This window comes from Anolis sagrei, chromosome 4 (assembly GCF_037176765.1).
Source record: "Anolis sagrei isolate rAnoSag1 chromosome 4, rAnoSag1.mat, whole genome shotgun sequence".
NCBI classification, from domain to species: Eukaryota; Metazoa; Chordata; class Lepidosauria; order Squamata; family Dactyloidae; genus Anolis; species Anolis sagrei.
In genome coordinates, this window is record NC_090024.1 from 208,744,970 (window position 1) to 208,771,824 (window position 26,855).

General features: G+C 39.2%; 1 protein-coding gene across 8 annotated transcripts in view; it reads left to right on the plus strand.

Moving 5' to 3' along the window:
- Positions 1-26,855, plus strand: part of TOX2 (TOX high mobility group box family member 2) — a 268,905-nt gene that overhangs the window by 220,591 nt on the left and 21,459 nt on the right. For all 8 annotated transcript variants that reach the window (XM_060772356.2, XM_060772362.2, XM_060772357.2 and 5 more), the window contains one exon: positions 3,980-4,207. In XM_060772356.2, coding sequence (XP_060628339.2) covers positions 3,980-4,207 — 228 coding nt within the window. The remainder of the gene's footprint in view (positions 1-3,979; positions 4,208-26,855) is intronic.

The following is a 26,855-nucleotide window of genomic DNA, read 5'->3' on the forward strand; positions in this document are numbered from 1 at the left end:
GCACTGTGGATTGAGATAACCCAATTCAAAGCAGATATTGTGGATTATCTGACTTGATATTCTGATTTATATGGCTGTGTAGAAGGGCCCTCAGAGAGTCACTGACAAAGTAAACAGCACTGGCTTGATAGTTCAGTGATCTGGTTCCATCTTGTGCAGTTTTATCTGAAATGGCTGATGGTGAAATGATGTTTTTAAAGAACAGCTTCCAGAATGCCCCATATTGCGTGGGGAATTTTGGCACTTTTAGTTAAGAAAGTAATTTCCCCAGATTCTAATGTAGATAGGAGGTGACCATTCAGAAAGTGTGTAGACCAGATATGGGCAAACTTTCTAACTTGGAGGCCACATGGCAGGCTGGAGCGGAGTGGGCGGGCCGGGAAGGAAGGGGTTCTCCTCAAGTCCCCACCCTGCCCTTTTGCTCCCCATTCTATTTTCTTTTGGAGGTAGAAAGTAAAGGAAAGACTGGAAACATTTTAATCCCAAAAGGATTAGCCTTGGTCAGGATGAGATGGTGGACGGGAGAGAAAAATTGTATCCATGACATCCCATATTGCCAACTCCTGATATAGAATCCTAGAATCCTAGAGCTGGAAGAACCCCCAAGGGCCATCCAGTCCAAGCCCCTGCCATGCAAGAAGGCACAATCAAAGCACCCCCAATAGACAGCCTTTATGGAAAAACCTTCAGAGAAGGAGACTCCACCATACTCTTGAGGCAGCCTATGCCACTTTCCAACAGCTCCTACTCTCAGGAAGTTCTTCAGTCAAATCTCTTTCCCTGCCATTTGAAACCATTTCTCCCTTGTGGCCTGGTCTCTAGAGCAGCAGAAAGTCACCCTTCCCCAAATGGGACACCCTTTTAAATTTTGAAACATGGTTCTGTTGTTCCCTCTCTACCTTGTCTTCTTCCAGCTAAAGATCTCTCAAGAGGAAAGGAGGAAGGATAAAGAGAAGGAAGGGAGGAAGACAAGGCAGGAAGGGAGGAAGGGGAGGGAAGAAAGACAAAAGGGAAGGAAAAATGGGAAGGGAAGGAGGGAGGAAAGAAGGAAGGATGAAATGGTGAAAGGGAAGGAAGGGGGGTGAGAAAATTGAGGTAAGGAAGGGAGGTAAGGAAGGAAAGAGAGAAGGAAATAAAGATAGGATGGTGTGAAAGAGGAGGGCCTGAGAAAGAACCCAAGGGGATGCATCTGGCCCCCGGTCCTGTGTTTACCCATACTTGGTATAGAATTATATTTTTCTATCTTATTTGGAAGATTTCTTGTAAGGTATACAAACGTGTAATGCCATTATAAGCTTCTTTCAAGTATGCCAATTAGTTGTCTGATGGTGAACTCTCAGAGCTTCTTCTCCAGATAAATCAGTATTTACCACAGAGCATAATGGGATGATTAAGGGTTATCCCGCTTTATTTTTTATTTTTTTAAGGGAAGTCAGGATTGACTGAGGCTGTTACTGTGAGAGGAATATCAAGTTTTCTGTATAAATGGACAATCAGCCCTCCACATTTGATGGGGTTTGGGGCACAGCCCATGAAAGTGAAATACCACAAATTAAAAAACCCTCTTTTTTACTTGAGAGAACATCTCTAGAAATTTCTGGGCCCTCCCACATTCCCCAGAGTTGCACTAGAATGGTGCAAAGTTTGTTCTTCCAGCTTTTTTGGACTTCAACTCCCACAATTCCGAATTGTGGAAGTTAAAGTCCAAAACACCTGGAGGGCCAGACTTTGCCTATGTCTGCACTAGAAGAAGACACTGAGATTCCTAGAAACTTAGAATCCAGGAAACTTTAGATCCTCCATCATGACACTGTGGTCAGCTTCTCCTAGGGTTGGATTGGAGGACGACTTTGAGAGTTCTAGAGAGGTATTCTCCCTAGGAAACTGTAGGTCCTCCAGCATGTGGTCAACTTCCCCCAGAAAATAGCCATAGAGTTGTACTAGAGGAGCTAGATTTCTTAGAGAGAACATTTTAATCCACAAAAGTCAGACTTGCAAATGTAGAGGGCTGGTGGCAAGATTCTAGGGTGATACAGTGAACTACATCATTTCAGTCTGCGAGGGCTCCACTCACATTTATGAGTGTTTTCTGTGTAAAAAATTGTGTGTGCTCATGCTTTTGCTGCTCTGCAGAGAGTATTCATTGTGTGAAGTGCAGGGGGTGTTCAAAAATTATTCTTTCTTTTGCTGCCTGAAATAGTAGAGCTCCCTTTACATCTTCAAGATCCTACCACCTCCTTTCAGCTGCTTGACTGGGCCTTGCAGAAAAGGGTTGTCAGATGATGGCTGTCAGACAAGGAGAATTTCAGTGGGCTCATAGCTGGACTTAATATGTCTAGAAACAGAAATGGAAAAGATGTTAAAACTCCTGTCAGTAGGCTTTTGGTGAAACGTATGAACTGTTGAATGAAACCTGCAGGGAACTGGAAATGACTGTGGAGATCACAGGCAGAAAGAAAGTGAGAGGGTTTGGTTGGTTAGTGAGAGAAATTTGAAACTCCCTCAGTGAGATGTTTTTGCCAGAATCACTGAGGGAGATTACAGGTCCATGGGGGAAAGTAAAGGAGAAGAAATATCTGATATTTCTTAGAAACCATGTTGCTTTTGATATTTTGCCTTGACGTTCATGACTGAGAGCGAAGAAAGCATTGCTACACCCACACAGAAAGCAATTTTGACATTTGTAAATCTAGGCAGTACAAAGGCAAACGAGAGAAGTTGCAGATTGATGTTAAGGAATAGAGTGGAGAGGGTTGAAATTCAGTGTGAAGGGATTGCTGAAATGCTGCTCAGAAATAAAGTGTGAATCTGTGTATGTGTCTGCATGTGTGCCATATGCACAAGCACACACATGGAGTGAGAGTTCCTAGTTCTTCAAGCTGCTAGAATTTTAAAATAGCTGTTGTAGTTGTTAGTGGGAAGCCAAGTAAATCATGCTTGGGCTTCCCCAAGAGGGAGGACATGCTCAACTAACCCAGTCATTAATGTCTCCAGGGGAGTGACAACATGGGCCATAAAAGGTGTGATCAGCCCATTAATCAGACTCAGAGGAGGGCTTTGATACATTACAGAGCTCTGAAGGATATGGGCAAAGCTAGCAGTACTAAGCCTGTTGTTTATTTGTTTATTTACTTTGCCAAACAATGACAGCACATAAGGCATTTTTTTTGAAGACACACATGTAAAGACAGGCCTTTGCCTGAAAGTCAGAATTGTCAAAATTGTTAGCTGTGTTGAGCAAAAGGGTCAGCCAGGGATACAGGTTAAGCATAAAGAGGAGATGACAGAATGATTTCTCTTCCACTCTGTAACTAGTTATGTTGCCAGAGTTTCCAGTTCCCTGGTTTGGAATATGAACTTCATAAACTTGTAATGCTCGACTCCAACTGGCGAGGAGAATTACATAACCTAGGATTTTTCTCTGGCTAGAACTGTAATCGAAACAGAGAGCTCCTTCACTCCCTCCCTTGCCCCACTTAATCATTTTCTATATCCATTCACTTAAGCTTTCCCTTTCCTTTTACCAAAATGCTATGACTACAGACAGTCTTTCCCATTCCTTGTCAGTATGCTTCTTTGTTGATGATGGCTTATCATTAAATGATAATGTATATATCTGAATGGGCCATCACACATCAAGCTCCACAGATAGAACATTAATATTGTCTCATACCAGATCAATGATCTTCAAATTGAGGTAATTTCTATTCTATTCTATGCTTAAACAACAAGAAGTGAGCTTTTGTGGTGTGTATGTGAGCCTCCCCTTAGGCAACAATGAAAGGTTGTGATGCACATGTATACTGGGTTGTTGTAGGTTTTTTGGGCTGTATGGCCATGTTCTAGAAGCATTCTCTCCTGACATTTCACCTGCATCTGTGGCAGGCATCCTCAGAGGTTGTGAGGCATGTCTTCAAGCTAAATCAAAAGTGAACTGAGAGACAGTTATTATTAATGTATCTTTCTCAATGTTTGACAGGTAACCGGAGAGAAGAGACCATTGACAGATATGGGCAAAAAACCCAAGAATCAAAAGAAGAAGAAAAAGAAGGATCCCAATGAGCCCCAGAAGCCAGTGTCTGCTTATGCCCTGTTTTTCAGAGACACACAAGCAGCTATCAAAGGGCAAAACCCCAATGCTACCTTCGGAGATGTATCCAAAATTGTTGCATCGATGTGGGACAGTTTAGGAGAAGAACAAAAGCAGGTGAATTCCTTATTCATCTTACTAACTGATGTGATCCTTCCCCCACACACTGCATCTCTTATGATAATGCATTGCTTATTTTGTTTTTAATCATAATCATTTTAGGTTAAAAAAATTGATGTCTACATTGATGTCTTAGTTAGGAGGGGTGTTGTTTTTCCACCGTGGTTTACATGGATTAATTTCCACAGTAGTAACAGTTGCCAAGTATTACAATTTCAATAAAAACATTGCCTGGGAAAGTCTCCGAATAGTTCTGAAGTTCTGGGTACATCAGGATAATTTAGCAATTTACCCCCACATCTATGTGGAAAGACACATTTAGAATTTAGGAAGATCCCCATGATCTTAAGTGTGAAAATCTCATGTCATTTGTTCATTTTCAAATACGCAATTGTTGTTGTTATGGTAAAAGCTCCCTATGTAGTAATTCTGCAGCTTTCTTTACTCTATTTGAAAGATTCAAAAGCAGTTGATCTATTCCATTTCAGTTTGTTTTAGTAAGAACATAAATTGTCACAGGGTTAGTTTATAAGGAAGAAATTTGAAAACAGTACTTTTTGTATATGCAATAAGTGTAATTTGTATAGCAGAAAGTCATGAATCCACTGGGTAATTCTATTAGCCAAATGATGCAGCTTACAAGCAATTAGCTATGCTGTGCCCTTTGTTATATGTTTGCAAATTGAGATGAAGCACATAGCTTCATTTAAAATTGTGATGACTGTTTAAAGTGCACTTTAAAAGTCTGCACATGTTGGAGTTTATCCTATATAGCAAGACCTCTTAGCCATTTTAAAACGACCTCATTAATACACAGTAAAAGGACTCTAGATAATATGAAACTGGTAAAGTGTTCACCATTTTGTAGGCTGGAGGACCTGCTGACCACAGAGACCTTGTAGGGCAGGCATGTGTATCCCTATGCTCTGGGGACTCCCTGCTTGCAGTACATAGGTCATCACTCTCTCCTTTTACAACATCATAACAGCTTGATCTAAATAGAGCTCCCACTGTGGTCCAGAGAAGGAAAGGGAATCTGTCTTTTGTCAAATCACGAATAGGAATTAGTTGGCTTGCCTCAATAACAAGGACTCAGAATCAGAGAAACATAAAATGGGAAGAGACCACAAGGGCCATGTAGTCCAGCCTCTTTCCAGGAACACAAAATCCATGCATTTTTGATAGATGGCTACCTAGCCTCTGTTTGAAAACCTTGGAAAAAGCATATTTGACAGCTCTTACCCTCAGGATGTCCTTCCCAATGTTGAGGTGGAATTTGTTTTTCTGTAGCTTGAATCCATTGCTTCATGTCCTAGTCTCTAGAGTACCAGAAAACACACTTGCCCCTATTATGACATCCTTTCCCATATTTAAACATGAATGCCATGTCTCCCCTCAACCTTCTCTTCTGCAAGCTAAACATACCCAACTCCTTAAGCCACTCCTTCTTGGCCTTGGCTTCCAGACTGTTTACTATTTTGGTCTCTCTTCTCTGGATGTATTCCAGCTTGTCCTTCTTGAACTGTGGTACCCACAACTGGACATAGTATTCTCGGTGAAGGCTGACCAAAGCAGTCTCCATATCTATGCCCGGATCCTGTTGGTCTCCGTGCTGAATATGACAGGCTGGGACAGAAATAGCTCACAGGTGTTTTCTTGATGTGCCGAAATTCATCCCTGTGCTCCTGTAAAAATGTAATGGAGCAGATTTACCTCAATAATTGCTAAATAGCCAGAGGGATAAATGTGCCTCCTCCTTCTCTTCCCCCCTTCCCCTGTGCTTTGCACTGCCAGCTCCAAATTGTATAACCCACCTCCTTCAGTGGTCCCTCTCCTTCACTGAATTTGCTTTCTCCTTGTCATTTCCGATCCTCCTCTTTTTTATTGCTGTCATTTTCCTGCAGTGTGATCTGCTGCTGTTCCTTAGAATCATAGAATGGAGAATAATATTGTAGGAAATGGAGGCCATCTGGTCCAACCCAGGCAAGAATACAGAACTAAAGCACTTTCCAGAGTTCATCATTCAACCTCCACTTAAAGACCTCCAAAGAAGGAGAGTCCACCATTTTCCCAGCTAGTCTGTCCACTGTCAAACACCTCATGCAATCACGAAGTTCTTGCTAATGTTTGCCGAGGGGGAGGGGGGAGGGTCTCCTTTCTTGTATTGTGAAACCACTGGCTTGTGTTCTGGTCTCTATAAGCAGCAGAAAACAAGTTTGCTCCAGGCCCTTCTACACAGGCTCTACATCCCAGGATCTAATCCCAGGTTTTCTGCTTTAAATTGGATTATATAAGTTCACACTGCCAGATAATCTGGGATGAACAGAAAACCTGGGATTATATCCTGGGCTATAGGGCCTGTCTGGAAGGGTCCTCAATCTTATAAGTGATATCTCTTAAGCTGCTTGAAGAGTTAAATTGTCATAACCATTGACTGGGCCAGGGTGATAGGTCAGTGTACAAATAGCTTACAGTGGTGAAGAGAAGTAGGTCCAGGATACTTCATCAGTGGCCCCCACTAGAGTGGCAACTGCTTTCCATATCTACCTCTAATACCAGTCCTCAAGCTGCATGTATTTCACAACTATTTCACATCTCAGTCCTACAGTCTTATCATATCATCAAAAATGGCAGTTGATTCTTGATTTATGCTGGTTCACAATATTGAGGGTGGATAAGCTGGTTTGATCATATAACCATTCCTGTTGTGTAAGGCTTTGAACAGTTTGTAAAATACCCAGAAATGTTCATGTTTAATAACTATAAGATGTGTAAGAACTCTGTTAGTCCTAAACAGAGTTAGCTTGCTGAATCAGTGGAAATTTTGTGAGTTAAAATTTTATGTAGAGTACACTGATTCAGTGAATCTACTCTCCTTGCAACTAATATTATTTATTTATTACATTTATATGCCACTTTTCTCTGGAGGGACTAATAGTGGTTCACAACATAATCAATGTCAAAATTCAATGCCTCACATGTATAAAACATCACATATAAAATTGACAACATATATGTGACAATAGATTAAAACCATTAAAACATATATAAAACTATAACAACAATCACAGACCCAATGGTAAAACCTTTAGGTTTGGGTTGCTGTGAATTTTCTAGGCTGTATGGCCATTAAAACCATTAGACCTTGCATCCATCCTGGAGTGTCTTTTAACTACTACATTGTCATTCACCAAATGCCTACTTGAATAACCAAGTCTGGATAGATTTAGATAACCAAGTCTATTTAGATTTAAATCTCTGTATTTAAAATGAGATTATCTTTTACATCTCCTTATGCTCCCCTTAGATATATGAGTAGTAGTGTTTCTACACATCTTAGAGTTATTAAACATTGACATTTCTGGTTGCTTAACAAAACTTAAAGGCTTCATTTTTCAAAAAGCCCTTAATGTACATATGAGAATCATCTGGCTCTCCAGAAGTTATTGGACTGCACATCCCAGCAGCGCTAATCAGCATAGCTAATGATAAGGGATGCTGGGAATTACCATTCCCTTCCCTGCCATAATGGCTACTTTCTGACGATTGCACTGAACTCAGTACTGCTGTTTCATTTTGTTTTAAGCATACAAGACTCAAATATTTCCTGACAGTCTGGATCCCTCCCTCTGGAAGGATTCCAAACAGTTACATCTAGGGAAAGAGAAGCAGGTGGAGAAACCAATTTAAATTAAAATTGTGCTGGAAAATGGTTCTGCATTTTATATTGTTTTCTGTAGGCGGCAAGTACCATGAATATATTTAACTTTAATGAGGCTAAAATCTTTCTGAGTCTTTCTGATGTAGTTTCCCAACTTTCTACACTTTCTTGCCTCACTTGCTTGGAATATTGATACCTCTCCATCCCCCTTTGGTTGTGTACAGAGAAAAGATTCCTGTGGGCCACAGTTGCGCACTACCTTCTGAGGACTGTTCAAAATGCCACATGATAGTGTGAAATGTTTCTGAGTTCTGGCTGTGAGAGATTTCACACTTTTGTGGCATAATGTAAAACAAACCACATATAGTTCATGTTTGATCAGCCCACACACTGCCTTGCCAGAGATAGAAAATATGCCATGCAGATTAACAATAAAGAACAAGTAGTTTGCTCTTCATAATTCAATACAACATATTTACAATCATGTGATCAGGTTATTGACTCACATAATGTCCTTTTATGAGATATTTAAAATGGTCTTCCTTTGTCCATGTGGATAAATTCCTTCAGCAGCTTATGAAGCGAAAGCACATTCCAAACCACCTCGCTCTGCTTCTCTCTTCTTTCTCTGCACCTGCATGAACAAAAATGTAACAGTAACCAAAAGTCCTAAGCTCAGCCATATCTTTGGGTGTAGCCCAACCAATCAGTTTCATGCATTTTATTTTACAGTTGAGACACACACTCTCACTGATTCCTTGCATGCTCCAACAACTTTTGTACCATTTGGATTGGTGCCCATATTTTTGTTTTCTCTTATGCCAATGGGTCAATTGCAATGTTTTCTTTTTTAATTTCTAAGAGATATTTTACTCCTTATTACGACCTTGGCCCTAATCTCTTGGAACCAGCAATCAGAGCTTTATAATCTTACAAATTAAAGAAAACAATAGGGCAATGTTGCTAAATCGGGGAGATTATTTGCCCAGTTCCTGATTGCAAGTGAATAAAGTTGTCAACATAGAAATTAAAACTGCATCTGGGTTAATCCAAAATAGAAAGGCAATTGATTACTTGGTTCATGGATATGCTGGAGAGTGGAAAATAAATTTTATATTGCCCATAGTTCAACGAGAAGAGCGGGCTGAAGAATAATAAAACATTCTTAAATTCATGGGATGCTAGGATGCTCCTAGACGGGTGACTCTTAGCGCTCCTGGTCAGAAGGCATTGCACAGTTGGTCATCATTTACTTTTTAATGGATTTGGTTGTAGAAATCAAAAATTAAAAAGAAGCAGTGAGAAAACACGAAATGGTTGCATATGGAAACAACACTCTCTGGCCTCACCTAAAATTCTATAAATTAGCTGCAATGTGATACAGAAATCTTAACATTTTGTTGCATGGGACCAGGTACTATTTCTTTTAAAACGATATGATAATATGAAGATAGTTAGCATCCTTTTTCTGATTCAAAAATATGAAAAACAGTTACACATATTAGCTGATTGTGCCATTAAGTATGCTATATACACGGTTCAGGAAGTCTTAGCAACGGTTCTACATGAATCTATTTCATGTTTTGTTTATTCAGTATATATACAATCCACTTCTTTATTTTCAAGATTCCACTTTTATAGTTGTACTTACCTGAATGACTTGGAGGGTTTTATGTGTGGTGTAGAAGTATTTTGTAGATTTGGAAAGTTTCCTTTGTGCTTTTCAGGGACTTAATTACTTACATACTTACTTAGGCAATCCCTCGTTGTCCAAGTAAGATTGTCTTCCAAGTTTGGTGTCCTGGCGGTGGGTCCGTAGGTGACTGTGGAGCCCTATTCTTGACCTACATGTTCTGCCACACTGAGGGCATTGGTTTCCAGGTGGAAGGTGATCCTGGTCGGGGTTGGCTTGACGCACCTTCCTCTTGGCATGTTTCTCTCTTTCGCCTTCTATTTGTGACTCTTCAAATTCTGCAGCACTGCTGGTTACAGCTGACCTCCAGCTAAAGCACTCAAGGGCCAGGGCTTCCCAGTTCTCGGTGTCTATGCCCCAGTTTTTAAGGTTGGCTTTGAGCCCATCTTTAAATCTCTTTTCCTGTCCTCCAACATTCTATTTTCCATTCTTCAGTTTGGAGTAGAGGAACTGCTTTGGGAGATCTGGAGGCAGATTGTTCCCTGATCACTTCCTTGGAAACTTATATTCCACCATTAAAATCAGATACAAGCACAGTGATACAACACAGACAACAAAAAAAGTTATAGAGAAAGTAAGCTGTAGCCTCAGCTGCCACACCTCACCAGAAAGCCCTGTTTCTCACACCCACACTGTAAAAACAAGAAAGTGGTTGAGAATTAGTGTGTGTGAACTGATGCACATAATTAGCAAAACCAGTCACATTGCTGGGAAGCTATATGAAGAAAGTAATAAATGCTATATTGTTCTCAGTCCTAGCTCACAGAGATGATATAATATGGGAAATGGGAGAGATTCAACACCTTGTTGTGTCCAGTGCATAAGAGATGATCACACATGCCTCTGAAGCTGTGGCATTTTTTGAACATGTGATGACATCTTGATTGTATTGTCATTTAGAGTGGCTGCATATTTCTTCTTGAATGTTCTGTTTCCAATTTATCCTTTTCAGCATGCCTACTCATTGCCTTGCATTTATAAATTCTAATGGGCAGTGGGGAGAGGCAGCTGGTCAAAACACTAGGGGAAAGCCTATAGTACTTTCCTTCTCTTTAAAATTTATTTTCCACTGTCCTTTCCTTATGATCTTGCTTCTCTCGACGTAGTCATTTGGAATTATGTTCCTGATAAAGTTACTTGCTACAGTGCAGTTGATCCTTCTTTCAGTGCACTGAGACCTGAACTGTGTAGGTAGAATTGTGGAAGTTTTGTGGCTGAATGGTTTTGCTTTTCAATTACCTTGGATTGGATGACATTTGATCCCTCTGACACTGCTTTTGTTTGGGAGTCATTCTCTCCCTGTGATTATGATCTTGTGAAGAGAGACTGGGCCCACAATTGCTCACTGGGGAAGACGCAAGCTCCTAACTGACCCCTTCTTTCTTGTGAGTGCTGGCTTCCTCTGTCCTGCCAGACAGAATACCACTGAAGCTGCCTATGGCCGTAGACCAGCACAGCTGAAGGACGGCAAATTCAGGTCTTTTTCCCCAGTCAGGAACACTGGGAAATAGTACCCCTGTCTCTCAGGAAGACCTGTGGGTTAACATACTGCCAAAAAGAGGAAAGCAAGAATGTGCAAATTTACATACAATTTGTATGATGCAAATGTGTAATGCACATTAAACTGATGTGGTGCAAATATGTTTTATATGTGTGACTATGATAGATAGAAGTTCTTCATCATGCAATCAAAATAATTCTTAAAGGTTGAATATCCCATGTCCAAAATACTTTCAATAAGAAGTGTTTTGGATTTTTAAAAACATCAGTACTTGCATTTATGTATATGATGTATCTTGAAGATGGAACTCTAAAGAAGAATTTCACTTATACTTTCATATATATTCCTTATACACATCATCATCATATATATAGGAGGCCCCAATTGGCGCAGTGGGTTAAACCCTTGTGCTGGCAGACTGAAGACCAAGCAAGAATTTCACTTATGCTTTCATATATATTCCTTATACACATCATCATCATATATATAGGAGGCCCCAATTGGCGCAGTGGGTTAAACCCTTGTGCTGGCAGACTGAAGACCAACAGGTTGCAGGTTCGAAACCGTGGAGAGCGCAGATGAGCTCTCTCTATCAGCTCCAGCTCTCCATGAGGGCACATGAGAGAAGCCTCCCACAAGGATGATAAAACCTCAAAAACATCCGGGCGTCCCCTGGGCAACGTCCTTGCAGACGGCCAATTCTCTCACACCTGAAGCAACTTGCAGTTTCTCAAATAGCTCCTGACATAACAAAAATAATAATCATATATTTTATTTGTTACCCGCTTGTTTGTTCCTTCCAGTGAGCAGTTGGGCTTTATTTCCTGAAGTTTGGACAGGTTGGATCTTCTTGCGGTCCAAGGCACTCTCAGAATTTTCCTCCAACACTACAGTTCAAAAGCATCTCGACTAAGGGATGTTCAACCTGTGCATACCGTAACTTGCCACACTTTCCTCATGCTCCACTTGTTACCATAGGGATGTTTGAAATGAAATAGTTAAAACATTATTTCCCTGAAATTGATTTCAATAAATAGGTGTTTATTTGTACCAAATTCTATGTAAGACCTTTTTTTGCACTTCTACCATTTTTTTTCCATTTCTTGGTCAAATCAGATTCCTTTTGCAATTTATGACATTACTGTCTTTTGTTTGTTGGGTTAGGAGTTGCATCCATTTTGCAAAGTTGTTCTGGTCACTTTTACTTATGGTGCTGCTTAGACAGAAGTCTTAAATGGAGATGGGAGCAGACATGCAATATGGAACTCATGGCTTGGAACAGCTTAGAACATTGGACATGACAATCATCATCTTGCTGAGTAAATGCATCTTGATGCCAGCTGATTTCTGAGCAACACATTTTCATTTGGCACAGCGGTCTTTGAAACACCCACCCCCATTTCACTGTACAAGATCATTAGTCACGCTGGAAAAGAGCGCCTGTCCACATGCAGACAAGGTGGGATGGAGGGAACGTAATGTTCTCTTTCCACTTAAAAGTGGAATTAATGGCAACTTATTCAACAAGAGCCCTCAAAGTAGGACTGCAGCAACTTCCTACAGTTGGATAGATGGCAGATAAGCTTAAATGTGGTGAATGTTAAACTCGGCAATGTTGCTACAACCTGGAATGAGATGCCATCCATTGGCCTGCTTAATGGTTATATGCCTTTGAAATATCAAAGCTGAAAATATTTATAGGCTATTGAACAGGTGCAGTTGCACCCACAAAGCAAATTTACTTCCTTTTATTGACAAAACAAGCAAAATAGAGACTCTGTACTTCTCATTCCAGTTTTATTATTTTATGTCATCATCATCTGCTCACATTGATGAGAAGGGAAAAAAATGGAAAATGGAAAAAAATCATTTTCTTTCTAATGCAGTGCAATGGGGAGAGGGAGAATAACACAGGGCCATGTTTGATGTAGATGCTGCTGTCATTTGTCTGCATTTTTGTCAAAAATATTCCCATGTTTTTGTTTGTCACTTGTGCCTTCTGTCATATGGTTCCTTTTTCTTCTTCCCTTCTCAGGCACTTCACAATGAATCTTCATTTTCTCGCTGACACACTTATATCTAAATTCCTCATTTCCTGCCTTTTTTATTTATATCTGTTGCTTGGTGATTTGATCATGCTGTGGAATACAGGATTAGCAATCTCCCCGTCCTTGGGTTTTCATCAAGGACACCTGTTCTGCAAGTTGCACAATTTCCTTCCACGCCTTAACCCTTTCGAGCCTTGGTCTGGTACACAGATGAGGCCGGGAGAGCTCACAACTTTCAATGCCTTTACCACTGTGCTTCAGGACGTTATAATCTTCATTCTTTACCAGCTGGCATAGCCTTTCCTAAGAGGCTTATGCAGGAATCTAAAGAATGTGCTAGTAAAGAAAGAAAGAAATAATAATATTACTCTTTTGAACCTTGCAGATAGTTTAGCAGCTGTTCCTGTAGAGATAGTTTGTATTTGACTTAAAAAATAAAATGCTAATTCAGCTATTAGCTTCCAATAACTACCTGCTCCTGGTAATCTGCCTTCCGTTCGCTACTTCCCCTTTAAAGGACCACAATTTATATTTTTCTGCCTTAGAACAAATCTATCCCTTCTTTCTCAGTGATACTAAGTAGGCTGATTTGACATTAGCCATAGCAGATCTTAATTCTAGATTGAAAGAAAGGCCTCTAATCAGACAAATAAGACTTTGCCCTACTATTAGTAACGAAAAAAAGGTTACTGTTGTTTTTTTATGCCAGCTGTCAAAGCACAAACAAGAAGCTGAAATTTGGTTAACATTAGCACCATCTAGAGGAAGTGGTGTTGTTGAAATGTATAGCAAAATGCTAACTGCGTGGGTTATCTTGGAGGGAAGAAGTTACTTTTTGGACTACACCCCCTGGTGGCCTGGCTAGCTGCAGAATTATGGTAATTGTAGTACATATTTTTCCAAGCTCTGGACAGGAGATAAGTAGTAGATTTTTATAAATGGATTGATTCAATCAAGGAGGTGATGACCCTGATTTGGAAAAGCTGATCAGGGTTGTTGTTAACAGGGTCTCTAGTATCTCATTCATAAGATCACTATAAATAAAAGTTGGCTTTTAAATACAATCAAATCATAACCAGAATAATATCAACTATCTTTGGATGATTTTCGGTGGATCATCCAGAGTATTGGATCATCCATTGCACCAACTAAAAAGCCTTCATCCCCAACCTTAAGTTAAAAAGGTAAAGGTTTCCCTTTTACATTAAGTCTAGTTGTGTCTGACTCAGGGTGGTGGGGTTATATTTTGTACCTGCCCCTGGGTTGCACACCTTAAAACTGGTCACAAGCAATGTAGGTCCTACAAGCCTCAAATTAGCAGGATGATTGCAAGCATGGCATCCCTCTCCACAGTTACAGATAAGTACAATTCCTTGCGATTGGATTGATTGTGACCTGTGGGTGCAAAACAGAATATGGAGCGTCCCAGATTTACTTTAAGCATTTATCTATTTCCTTCTTTATGTGTTTCTGTTTCTGCTTAGTCCAGCTTTACTTTCATTGTGTTCACCACTCCAGAAGCAATAAATTCTAGATCATGAGCTTTTCCACTGCTTGTTCTGAGGTGTGATTTATTTGCTTTCAGTTCAATATACCATCTTTCCAATAAAAGTATAGTTTCCATCCTGAGAGAGAGAACTGTAGTCTTCAAAGATAGACACACATACATACCAACTTCGATTAAAAATATCTTGATTAGCAAGGCTATTGGAGGACTGATGCTTTTTGATAGTAAGCATAAGTAGACTGAGCATAAGACATGCTTCTTATGTCCAAATATGAGGCAGATCCCAGCAAATGTTCAGATCTGTTACAGCAAATTGTTGGTTCCTGAAGGTTTGTTTTCTTGCATATTTTCTGCTTTACCTTCTTATATGCTTTTTAAAATCTAGCAACTTTCTGTTTTGGGGAGCAGCAGGTTAGTTCTGAAGTCTCTGCTGAATTTCTCTCTCTCCCGGCATTACTTTTCTGTTATTGTCTGTGTATGCAAAATCCAGGAGGAAAAGTCTATTACTCTTACTTTAATAACTGGTGTGTTGTATTGTCCCCAAATCTTTGCTTGTCTTGTTTCATATATTTACCAGCACTTGGGATGTGATGTTTTGATTCTCCTTAATGCCTCCTACTGAGCGAGAGGCACATCCTGCTCTCACCCTCTTTCCCCTAAAGGCTCCAGTCTATTTATCTGTATTGATTGAGTCAAACATTTCTTAGTATTTCATTTTTCTCCTTTAATATGAGACAACGTGCTTCTCTGCAACGTCTCATCCTTCGGCATTGCCTGTCCTGTCCCGCTGACATGAATTAACTAAGATTCTAGAGCATTTATATTTCATCTTTCATTGCGGGGTGTGTGTGTGTGTGTGTGTGTGTGTGGGGAGGGGTGTTTTCCAATGATTTGTCTTCCTAATTAATGATTTTCACTACCATGAAAATCAGCATCAGCTTGCATGAAATAAGTCTATACTTGGCTTGTGTTTGCATGATCTCTTTTCTCCTCACCGCATGCTTTCACTTTAGAACAGAGTGGGCATAAACATCCTATAACATGTTTTTAATTTTTAGGGAAAACATGAGGTCCTTCAAAAAGACTCATGGAATCAAAGTGCAGCCCACATGGCATATTCTTAGGATTGGGTATTATATTTTAATAGTTTTATAATAAAAATGTAAAGGTTTCCCTTTGACATTAAGTCTAGTCGTGTCCGACTCTGGGAGTTGGTGCGTATCTCCATTTCTAAGCCAAAGAGCCAGCATTGTCCGTAGACACCTCCAAGGTCATGTGGCCAGCATGACTGCTGTTATCTTCCCACCAAAGCAGTACTTATTGATCTCACATTTGCATGTTTTTGAACTTCTAGATTGGCAGAAGCTGGGGTTAACAGCGGGAGCTCACCCCACTCCCCGGATTTGAACCGCCAACTTTTTGGACAGCACGTTCAGCAGCTCAGAAGTTTAACCCATTGTGCCTTTGATTAAGCAGTCCACCAGTAACTATCCTGTCCTTTAAGTTTGCACTTTATTTCGGCCCTCTTATCGGCTACCTCAACACTTTCAACAATGGCTTTCCCCAGCCCTTGTTCATTTTGTCACTTTCCTTGGGCTCCTTTCAGGATCTATTGCATTTATTGAGCCTGAATCTCAGCTGTGTTCCCTTTTCAGCCATATTGTTTTTGAAGCTGTTGTGACTGTGTTTGTTTTATTATTTTATATGATTAATTTAATTGTTTTTGTTTTTATCTGTAATTTTTGGGCTTGTTCCTTGTAAGTCGCCCCGATTCCCCTGGGGAGATGATTGGCGGGGTATAAAAATAAAGTCGTCGTTGTTGTTGTTGTTGTTGTTGTTGTTGTTATTATTATTATTATTATTATTATTATTGCGGTGCCACTGGGGGTTCCATAATTTTATGATATTTATGTTTAAATTGTTTATTGTACTGATGTATTGTTTTATGTTATTGATATGCGGCATTGAATATTGCCATTATGTACGCTGCTCTGAGTCCCCTACAAGGGTGAGAAGAGCGGGATAGAAATAGAGTAAATAAATAAATATTTTGTCCACCTGTGCTTTATTTAAAACTAGTAATAGAGTCCTGGGGAACTGTGAGTTCTACTAACTACAGCCAATTTAAAAGCTGGATAGGGTTAATTGCTTCCTTTTATCTGTCCTGATATTCCCACTACTCACTTTAATTAGATCTAGTATTTTGCGTGAAGGAAGAAAGCCCCCCCTCTATCCACTTTCTCTATACCATGTACTATTTTCACTTTTCAGTTTAGCACTCTTTTCTCACTTGGAACAAAGGAAGGTCTTGAAGGAATAGGACCTATCCCTCTACATTGGTAGAAATCTCATTTTCTCATTCAGTAATTCAGATTTTGCCATTTATTCCTCCAGTATAGCATATGATGCTCTGCCATGCACAAGATTTAAGCAAATAATTTAAGCAAAGAAAGGCAAGTAATCTGTAGAGTGAACAATTTAGACTTTTAGACTACACCAGAGTTCTTATGGAAAGTGGCAAAGCCAGACCTTAGTTTGAACAAATCTAGCACTCTTGCAGATGTCTCTTTGTATTTACATGTCATGGCATTACTGGGGTTGTATTAGGTGCAGATGGCAAATTTAATGTTTTCTTCTTGCTGTCCTAAGGAAAATAGCTCTGTTGACAGTGAAGTTTGCTTTGGGAGAATTTTTTTTGTAGGATTCACAAAGGGGTAGATCATTTGTAATGCAATAACCTCAATAATTATCAGCTTCCCTCTTTTAAAAATGGAATGTCAACTATAAAATACCCTTAATCTCTCATGTAATTTGGCCATGAGTTGTCTTAGATACTATGAGAAAAATTAATGATCCACTTGAGCATTATATCTTTGATTGGGTAATAATGATGTTATTAGATCTGATTCACATGATAGGTTTTTGGACGTACTGTTCACCACACAGTATGCTCAAAGTCTTGTTGTGATGGAGGTGGGGAATTTCAGTGCAGTGCGAGAAACCCAGTTTGCTTTGAATGCCACAGTTGCATTATCAAGTATTGTTCTATTCAAAGGTGGGCTGGCATCCAAAGTATGACAATAGCAGCCACTTTCGTCATTCAGCAGGCATACTTGACAGAGAGTGGTTCCATGGGCGTCGGTGGGGCTTGAAATAATTGCTTTGTCTAATTAACCGGTTATCAAAACTGAGCATTTCATTATGGCACAATTACTTGTTGCTTACTAAGATATAGATGCATCAGGACTGTAGCTCTGACACCTTTCTTTCAGCCCTGATTTCTATCCCACCCCCTGACAATAATCAGTCACATATTTGCCCTCCTTCCCAACACCCACCCTGTCCCTTAATGACAACTGAATGTTCCTGCTGACAAATAGTCAAATAAACCCACAGGCATGGCAGATTATCTGTGCAAACATGCAGGATTTTTTTTTCCAAAAAATACATCTTTAAATCTGATAAATGACTGAAATTAATATTTCTATTGGGGATATATTATTAAATTAGGAGAAAGACTGGTTCTGTCAGTATTTAAATGAATCTGGCTTCAAAGAGCCTTTCACATGGATGAGTTTTCAAGCAATGCTGGTAGGAATGGTAGCTCATGTTCTGCCTTGAATTTTCAGGGTGTCAAATAATAATAATAATAATAATAATAATAATAATAATAATACTTTATTTGTACCCCGCTACCATCTCCCCAAGGGACTTGGTGCTGGGCGTGACCGGGTGACATATAACCAGGATAGAAATTTTGAAGAGGAGCATGCAGACAATCCTAGATCATTAATAAAGTGCGTTTAGGGACATATTGCTAGGAGTTTCCTTATTCTGGGAAGGCACACTGGAACAACCACGTTTTCAGGCTCCTCCTAAAGACTGCCAGAGTTGGGGCATGCCTGATGTCTTTGGGGAGTGAGTTCCAGAGTCGAGGGGCCATTATAAGTTTTAGGTGCACACGCCCCATTATAGGATGGATCTACACTTCCATATAATGTAGTCCAAGCTTATATATAATGCAGTTAAAAGTTTGAGCTACATTATATATAATGGGATGTTAACTATATGTAGGAAAGAAGAATGGCAATTAAAGTGGAATAATAGCACTCCAGTGGCGCAGTGGGTTAAAGTGCTGAGCTGCTGAACTTGCTGACTGAAAGGTCGCAGGTTCGAATCCAGGGAGCAGCATGAGTTGCCACTGTTAGCCTCAGCTTCTGCCAACTTAGCAGTTCGAAAAAATGAAAATGTGAGTAGGTCAACATTAAGTCCAGTCGTATCCGACTCTGGGGGTTGGTGTTTATCTCCATTTCTAAGCTGAAGAGCCAGAGTTGTCTGTAGACACTTCCTAGGTCATGTGGCCAGCATGGAGCGCCATTACCTACCCACTGGAGCAGTAGGTAATGGCGCTCAATGCTGGCCACATGACCTAGGAAGTGTCTACAGACAACTCTGGCTCTTCAGCTTAGAAATGGAGATAAACACCAACCCCCAGAGTCGGATACGACTGGACTTAATGTTAGGGGAAAACCTTTACCAACCTAACTATATGCAATATAGTTTAAAATGCATGTTAAGCCACTTTGAGTCTCCTTCAGGAGAGATAAAGTGGGGTACAAATCAATACAGCAGCAACAACAAAAACAACAACAACAAAAATAATATGACAGTATATATCCAGCCATAGTTATAAAGGGAACCAGGCAGTAGAAGAAGGGAAGAGTAAGAGGGATCCTGTTTGTATCTGTCAATGTGCATGTATACGTGTAAATGAATGGAGGGAGAGAGTAAAGGTACTTTTTTCCTCTGTTCTGCAACTTCACCAGATGTGTGTTTCCGGGTTATATAGCACACGGGGAGCATGAAGATTATACCAATTCTTGCTTTTGTAAGTCCCACCTCCACCTGCCATTGTGAAATCATGCATTCCCAACTGAATTTTCTGTTCTGGTTTTATGAGAGAGCGAGAGTCACGTTAAGAAAAATCAAGACCTATTTGAATTATGGTGTAAAGTGGTTTGTTGGCAATTAGTCTAAGTCAGCATCATTCATATTCAGCTCCCTTCATTGAAATGGCTGCTTGAAGGAAATGGCAGTAGTTTCGACTCAGACGACAAATGTTATGCTCATTTTGAACCATATTAGAAGGATGGAGATGGACATTTTTATATCAGCCTGATGTAGGAAGACAGGAATATCTGTGCAGCCAGCTTGCGGCTCTTCAAGCTAACCCAGCCTTTGCTCGCTGTTAGCGCCACCAATTAACTTATATTTAAAGCATTAAACACCAATCCAGAACAGGTGATCTGTGCGGAAGAGAACTCCCAGTGCAATGATCCTTGATAGATTAGGGCTGTAGCAGCATCCCCTAACAGATGGTCTGCAGTGGTTACTTTTAACTGTGCCAGACACCTTTCAAGGAACAGACTCCAGGCTTGCATTTCCCCCTTAGTGCCATCCAACAAGTGATCACCCTGGCACTCTATTTCTCTCTCTCTCTCTCCCTTCTTCTCTTTCTTCCTCTTTAACTCTCTTTTCCAATAGATTTGTGTGCAAGGATCAGTAGTTCAGGACTTTCATCAAGAATTTGTCGATAAAAGCTCAAGGCCCAAAGCCTTAGTTTAGCAAATGGAATGGCTTTATATCTCCAGAGTGACATGTTAAAATGTAGCTACTCTTAAGAGTCAATTTCTTGTGACCTCCCCTACCTGGGAACCATCGCTCGGAGCCAAGTGGCCATGTGGATGTAGATGGCATCTGCCAGGTGCTGCATTACTGATGTGAAGGCAATGAACATGGGGATAGGACAAGTGTTTGGGGAAAAAATGCAAAAACATTGCTGTTTTTTTAGGGGAAAATGGAAATTTTAAGAAAATCATGATGAAATATTTTCTTTTCTGGATGAGTTCAGTGGTCTTTAAGGCAAGTTCATACTTATCTAGAATTCGTAAATATGAAATCTTCTACATCACTGGAGAAAGCCAATTCTTTATATGCTATGTAGTGGTGTTGCTGCACTTTGATGCTTGACTTTGTTTTTTTTTTCTTCCTTTCTCAAAGGGCAAAAGCTAATATACATGTACTTAGCTAGCACAAAATGTTTTAATTTGAAATCTTTCTTTCACCCTTCATCTCCTCTTGTGTTGTACATTCCTTGAACAAAATCAAGACTATATATATATATATATATATATATATATATATATACATACACACACACACACACACACATATATATACACACACACACATACATACATATATACACACACGCATGCACACATACATGTGTGTGTGTGTATTCATATTCATGGTGTAGTGATTTTAGTATAAGATTACACTGTGTAATCAGTAACACCTTTTGTTCCTGGGTTATAAATATCATTTCTTATTTGGTTCTATCATAAAAAATATGGAAAAAGTTTATTAAACTGCAAAAACTTTGTTTTTGCAGGACACCCTGTAACAGATTTTGCTATAGTTTTTCTATGATTATCTCATAGAGTTTCAACCAATTCAACATAGTTTTTGGCAGCCACAAAAACAAAGTTTCTAGAGTATAACAACTACTTTCACATAAGTACCACACAATAGAACAGTAATAACACTTTCAAACCAGGAACAGATTTTTTCAAATTTTGTTACATAATACTGTGATTCTGAGAGACCAGGGTTCAAATCCCCACTTGGCAATGGAAACCCACTGGTGGTATTAAACAAGTCAACTCTCTCAGCATCAGAGGAACGGAAGAGCAAACCTTCTCTGAACAATGTTGTCAAAGGCTTTCATGGCCGGAATCACTGGGTTTCTGTGAGTTTTCTGTAAGTATGGCCATATTCCAGAAGCATTCTTTTCTGACATTTTGCCCACATCTATGGCAGGCAACCTCAGAAACATACAGCCCGAAAAACTCACAACAACCCACTTCTCTGAACAAATTTTTGCCAAGAAAACACCTTAAGTCAGAAATGACTTGAAGGCACACAACAACAACAACAACAACAACAACAAATATTCATTCCCATTGAACTCAGTAGGGTTTCTTTGTAAACAGATATTTATAGAATTGCACTATATTTACTTTTGAGTAGTTAGGTGACACATTTTGCTGTATATTTAAAGCTACCATATTTTGTATGCTTACCTGCAGTGAATGCTGTTAAGAACAATAAATAGCTAAAAGGTGGCCTGAACCAGTTGAATAAATAAAAAAAATTGCTCAGTAGATTTTAAGATGTGCTACTACAGCTAAGTTCAGGAGATAGGTTTTTGCTAAAGAAGAAAAATAAATGTTATAGAGTCAATGCTACATATATTTTTGTCCCCTAATATTCATTTTCGAAATATTTCCATTGCTTCAGAAATCCAAGGCATGTTTTATATCTACCCTGAATGCATGAGCTTTTACCATGCTTCTAAGAACAGGCCTTGTAGATAAATCTCATAGCATGCTAAAAGTCAGTGTGTATATGTGCTGTGGGGTTTTTTTTTGTGTTCTCTGTTACTTTGCAGACAGCCACATTCCCTATATGGTCAATCGGTCAAATATAATTGAAATGTTAATAGCAGCTTGAATGTTGTTTAATGTAGAGAATAGTGGCTAAAACATTTTGCATTGCATGACAGGTCTGTGACTCATAAATGTATTTTTACATTACAGATGAGTACTGATTACAAAAGGTCCTTTTAAAAAAAACATCCTAAACCAACACAGGCTATTCAACAGATCTTCACATAAGAATCTGTTGTAGGTCAGGATTACCATTTCAGTGTAAATAAGAGATTTCTGCTGATATCATTATAACAAAGTTGTCTTCATTTTGTGGAACAAAAATCCCCAGTATTTTAATATGATTACTTTTGCAGTCTTGCAGACCTCAATTAGTTCAATCTCAGCTCTGAGCAGATAGCCTGAAATAATTTTAGACAAAGCCAAGCGTGGGATCTTGCTTCATTTGATAGACTGGAGCTCCATATTGTACCCCATACGGTGCTTGCACTGTGGATTTAGCCCAATATGTTTTAAAGCAGGCTTAATTAGACGCCTTCTGTAACATGAATATCTCATGGGCATGTTGTTGACTGCATTGGTTTGACAGTGTGCAATCCGTGGAGTTCTTATACTTGCTTGCTTATATTTGCTTGAAGAAGGAAAGGGAGCTGCCGTTTTAAGGAAAGCTTGATGAACCAATTGGGCGTGGATGTTCAATTCTTTGGTTACCAAGCACCCTGATTTTGATCTGTGAAGGATTGATATTGGACAGCCTTTTACAATATAAAACAGATAAATTACATAGATCATCATAATGACAAAAGGTATTACTATTCGTGAAAAACAGTAATTTTGTCAACAGAGTGCTGTAGAAGCTCTAAAAATCAATGGAAAATAATTGCTTAAAATAGAAATTTCTTGTTTTGTCAAAGGCTTTCATGGCTAGAAACACTGTATTGCTGTGAGTTTTCTGGGCTATGCGGCCATGTTCCAGAAGCATTCTCTCCTGATGTTTCACCCACATCTTTGGCAGGCATCCTCAAATTTCTTGATTTTTTAACCTCATTCCATCTTGTGATTATAGCTTTCAGATTTTCACATGCTCTGGTATATAGAGTAGAAAGTCTAACATATGCCTGACACATTTCAATAGCAATTCCTTGTTGTATTAAATCTATTTTTCTTTTACTTGTCCAGCCACTTTTTAGTAATATAGATAATGTTACATGACTTGATAAGTGCCAAAATAAGGCTAACCAGTTAAAGAGAAATCAAGTAATTTGAAGCAGGCTGTCATCTACTCATAATATCATCGCTTTTGCTATTCTTTTGACCTGGCATGCCAAGTACAGTAGAGTCTCGCTTATCCAACCTTCACTCATCCAACGTTCTGTATTATCCAGTGCAATCTGCTTCCCGCCCAGATCCACAGCTGTTTTAATACATTGCAATGTTTTGGTGCTAAATTCATAAATACATTAATTGCTATGTAATGTTACCATGTACTGAACTGCTTTTTCTGTCAGTTTGTTGTAAAACATGATGTGTTGGTGTTTAATTTGTAAAATCATGATGTAATTTGACGTTTAATAGGCTTTTTCTTAATCCCTCCTTATTATCCAACATTTTCACTTATCCAACGTTCTGTGTTCTGCCAGCCCGTTTATGTTGGATAATTGAGACTCTACTGTAGCTACAGTTCCAATCTATAAATATGAAGGTGCCCATTGAATCCTGATCTGGTATGTTTGTACAGTCATTAGAACATATTTCCTTATGGGAAGCATGCAGAACCCCAGGTATAATATAAGGGAAGACATGAACAGCATGATTAATGCATTCATCACTATCATTTCTTATAACTGTTACTCTTGGGTTTCTTTCGTTTTCTCAAGAGTTTGCAGCATATGATCAATTCCATTTGAGATTAAGAAGATCAAATGTTGGTTAAGCTGATACTTCTAACATCTTACCTTGAGAGAGGGATCGTTATCTACAAAAACTGCAACTTCTCCCTGGAGCTAAATCTTTCTGAGTGTAACTAAAGTACATTTTTAAAAGTAGAAAATTTATTCACTGACAAAACCAATATTCTCTTGGGAGTCTTGTGCAGAAATTGGGATGGAGTTTTTTGAAGCCTGAATTCGTTTCACTTGTTAACCACAAAGCAGTTTTTCTTGTTAAGAAGTTTGGAAACCTCATCTTCAACCATATATAAATGGCCTAAATCTCCTTTTTATCTTATATAATTTTATGCAAATGAAGCATCCCATTGTCAAGTTGTTTTAATAAGATTGGGGCAGCTGGAGAAGTTCTCTGGGTTTATTAAAGACTGGTCCCCATAAGTGAATAAACTTAGAGTAGCAACCTAGTGTTAATACTCAGTTTCTCCTTTGACTCCTCTTGGTAGCTAATGCAGTAAAGGGTTTGATAATCACATGTCTCTCTTACTGGATGAGCCAGCTGCTGTTTGAAAATGCAGTAGACACATAATTCCTCCCATAATAAAGTAGTAAAAATAGAATATGTGCACACATTTTTAATGTCTAAAATTCCACAGTACATTGTGTTGTCTTAAGAGGTTAGAGCAGATATTCTTCTAGTACCTCTACTTGAGGATTTCTTACATTTGTAGCAAGTAGGAAGACCAAGGCCCCATCTACACTGCCATATAAAATACAGATTATCTGCTTTGAACTGGATTATATGGCAGTGTAGACTCATATAATCCAGTTCAAAGAAGATAATCTGGGTTATATGGCAGTGTAGATCTAACCCAAGTTGGGGGGCTACCACGGGAGGGTGAAGGTGGCTTTGTATCTACTGGATTCAGAATGGCTCCATTTATTAAAATGGGCCTAATTAATTCAGTTCTGTACACGGTGAGATCCCTGAAAGTAGAATTACTAATCCTACTCATTACTGTTGGAGTAGGGTAGCTTCCCAACTGATCGGAATCACACATAAGTAGCTTGTGCAGAATCACACACACATTCATGTTCTGCCCTAGCTATTGTGAGATGGTATTTTTGGAGATAAAATGTCAGCTATGCTACATTTTTGTTCAGTGAGTCCTTTTAACTCAATTGTATTCACTTCTGAGTAGCTGGGTTCAACATAGGGTGTGCATTGCACCTATGTTTGATACAGTTTGCAAGTTATATCTGGTGTCTATTCAGCTTAAGCTTAGATGAAAATGTATCCCAGTTCCAGTTAGACAAATAGCATTGTCAAAGAGCAGTATGTTTTTTCATCACCAAGCTGTACTCCATTGCTCCTTTTATTCTAATGAAAGCCCCCTAATGATTTCAGGGTAACTTGAGTATGCTCGTGCTCATGCCAAAACAACTAATTTCTGGTGACCTTGATCTTACTCTTATGGTGGAGGCTTTTCTCCCTTTCTTTTAAGAACCTGTTCAGAAATCTCACATGCAAAGAGTTCAAGCTTGTCAGCCTCCAAAGAAAAAGAAAAGAAAAGAAAAAGCAGCTATGATGGACAGGGCAGGGAGAGCATTCTTTAATGAAGAGGAATTTGGGCCGTGCAGAGATGAAGCAGAGTGTTATGTATTTTAAGAGACTTTTGTCTCTTTGAGAAAATGTTTCTTCTCTCAGCAAATGCCACAGTGACAAGACGTTTGAACAACACCGTGGTTACTAAAGAAAGAATCTTGTTTACTTACTTACATGAAATTTTCTTCCAGAAATGTAAACTTATAGGGCAACTCATTGTCATAACAAAACAAGTTACAATAACACAATGATAAAATTTAGTTTCGAAATAAAACAGTTCTCTTAGCAGCAAAAACATTTAACAGCAAACCACAACTTGTCCAGTGAACAATACCCAAGCTGAAGGCATTAACAAAAAGAACAACCTACAAAAAGAGCAGTATTTTAAATACTTCTTAAAAAGACATTAGGGATCAACTAGATTTCTTTGGGCAGGGTGTGCCATGATCCATATGTTGGCACAAATAAGATCATACCAACCCAACCCACATCTGTAAGGACAAAGTAGGACAAATCTGTGTTCACTGTTTTGTTGTTGTTTATTTGTTCAATTGCTTCCGATTCTTCGTGACCTCATGGACCAGCCCACACCAGAGTTCCCTGTCGGCCGTCATCACCCCCAGCTCTTTCTAAGTCAAGCCAGTCACTTCAAGGATACCATCCATTCATCTTGTCCATGGTCGGCTCCTCTTCCTTTTTCCTTCCTTTCCTCCCAGCATCATTGTCTTCTCTAAGCTTTCCTGTCTTCTCATTATGTGGCCAAAGTACTTCATCTTTGCCTCTACTATCCTTCCTTCAATGAGCAGTCAGGCTTTATTTCCTGAAATATGGACTGGTTGGATCTTCTCGCTGTCCAAGGCACTCTCAGAATTTTCCTCCAGGACCACAGTTCAAAAGCATCTCTCTTCCTTTGCTCAACCTTCCTTATGGGTGTTCACTGTAGCATGTAATTAGTTTCACACTTGTCTTGGATCCCATCCCAGGAGAAAGGCAGAGTACAAATTCAATAAATAAATAAGTATAGAAGGAGATGGTGCTTTAGGCAATCAAACCGTTCACTTTGAATGAGACCAACTATTGTGATCACATTGAAACTATCCCAGAGAAGTTACTACTGTACATACTACTACTACTACTACTACTACTACTAATAATAATAATAATAATAATCTTTATTTATATTCTGCTCTATCTCCCCAAAGGGACTCAGGGCGGATTCCAAACCTAAAAGG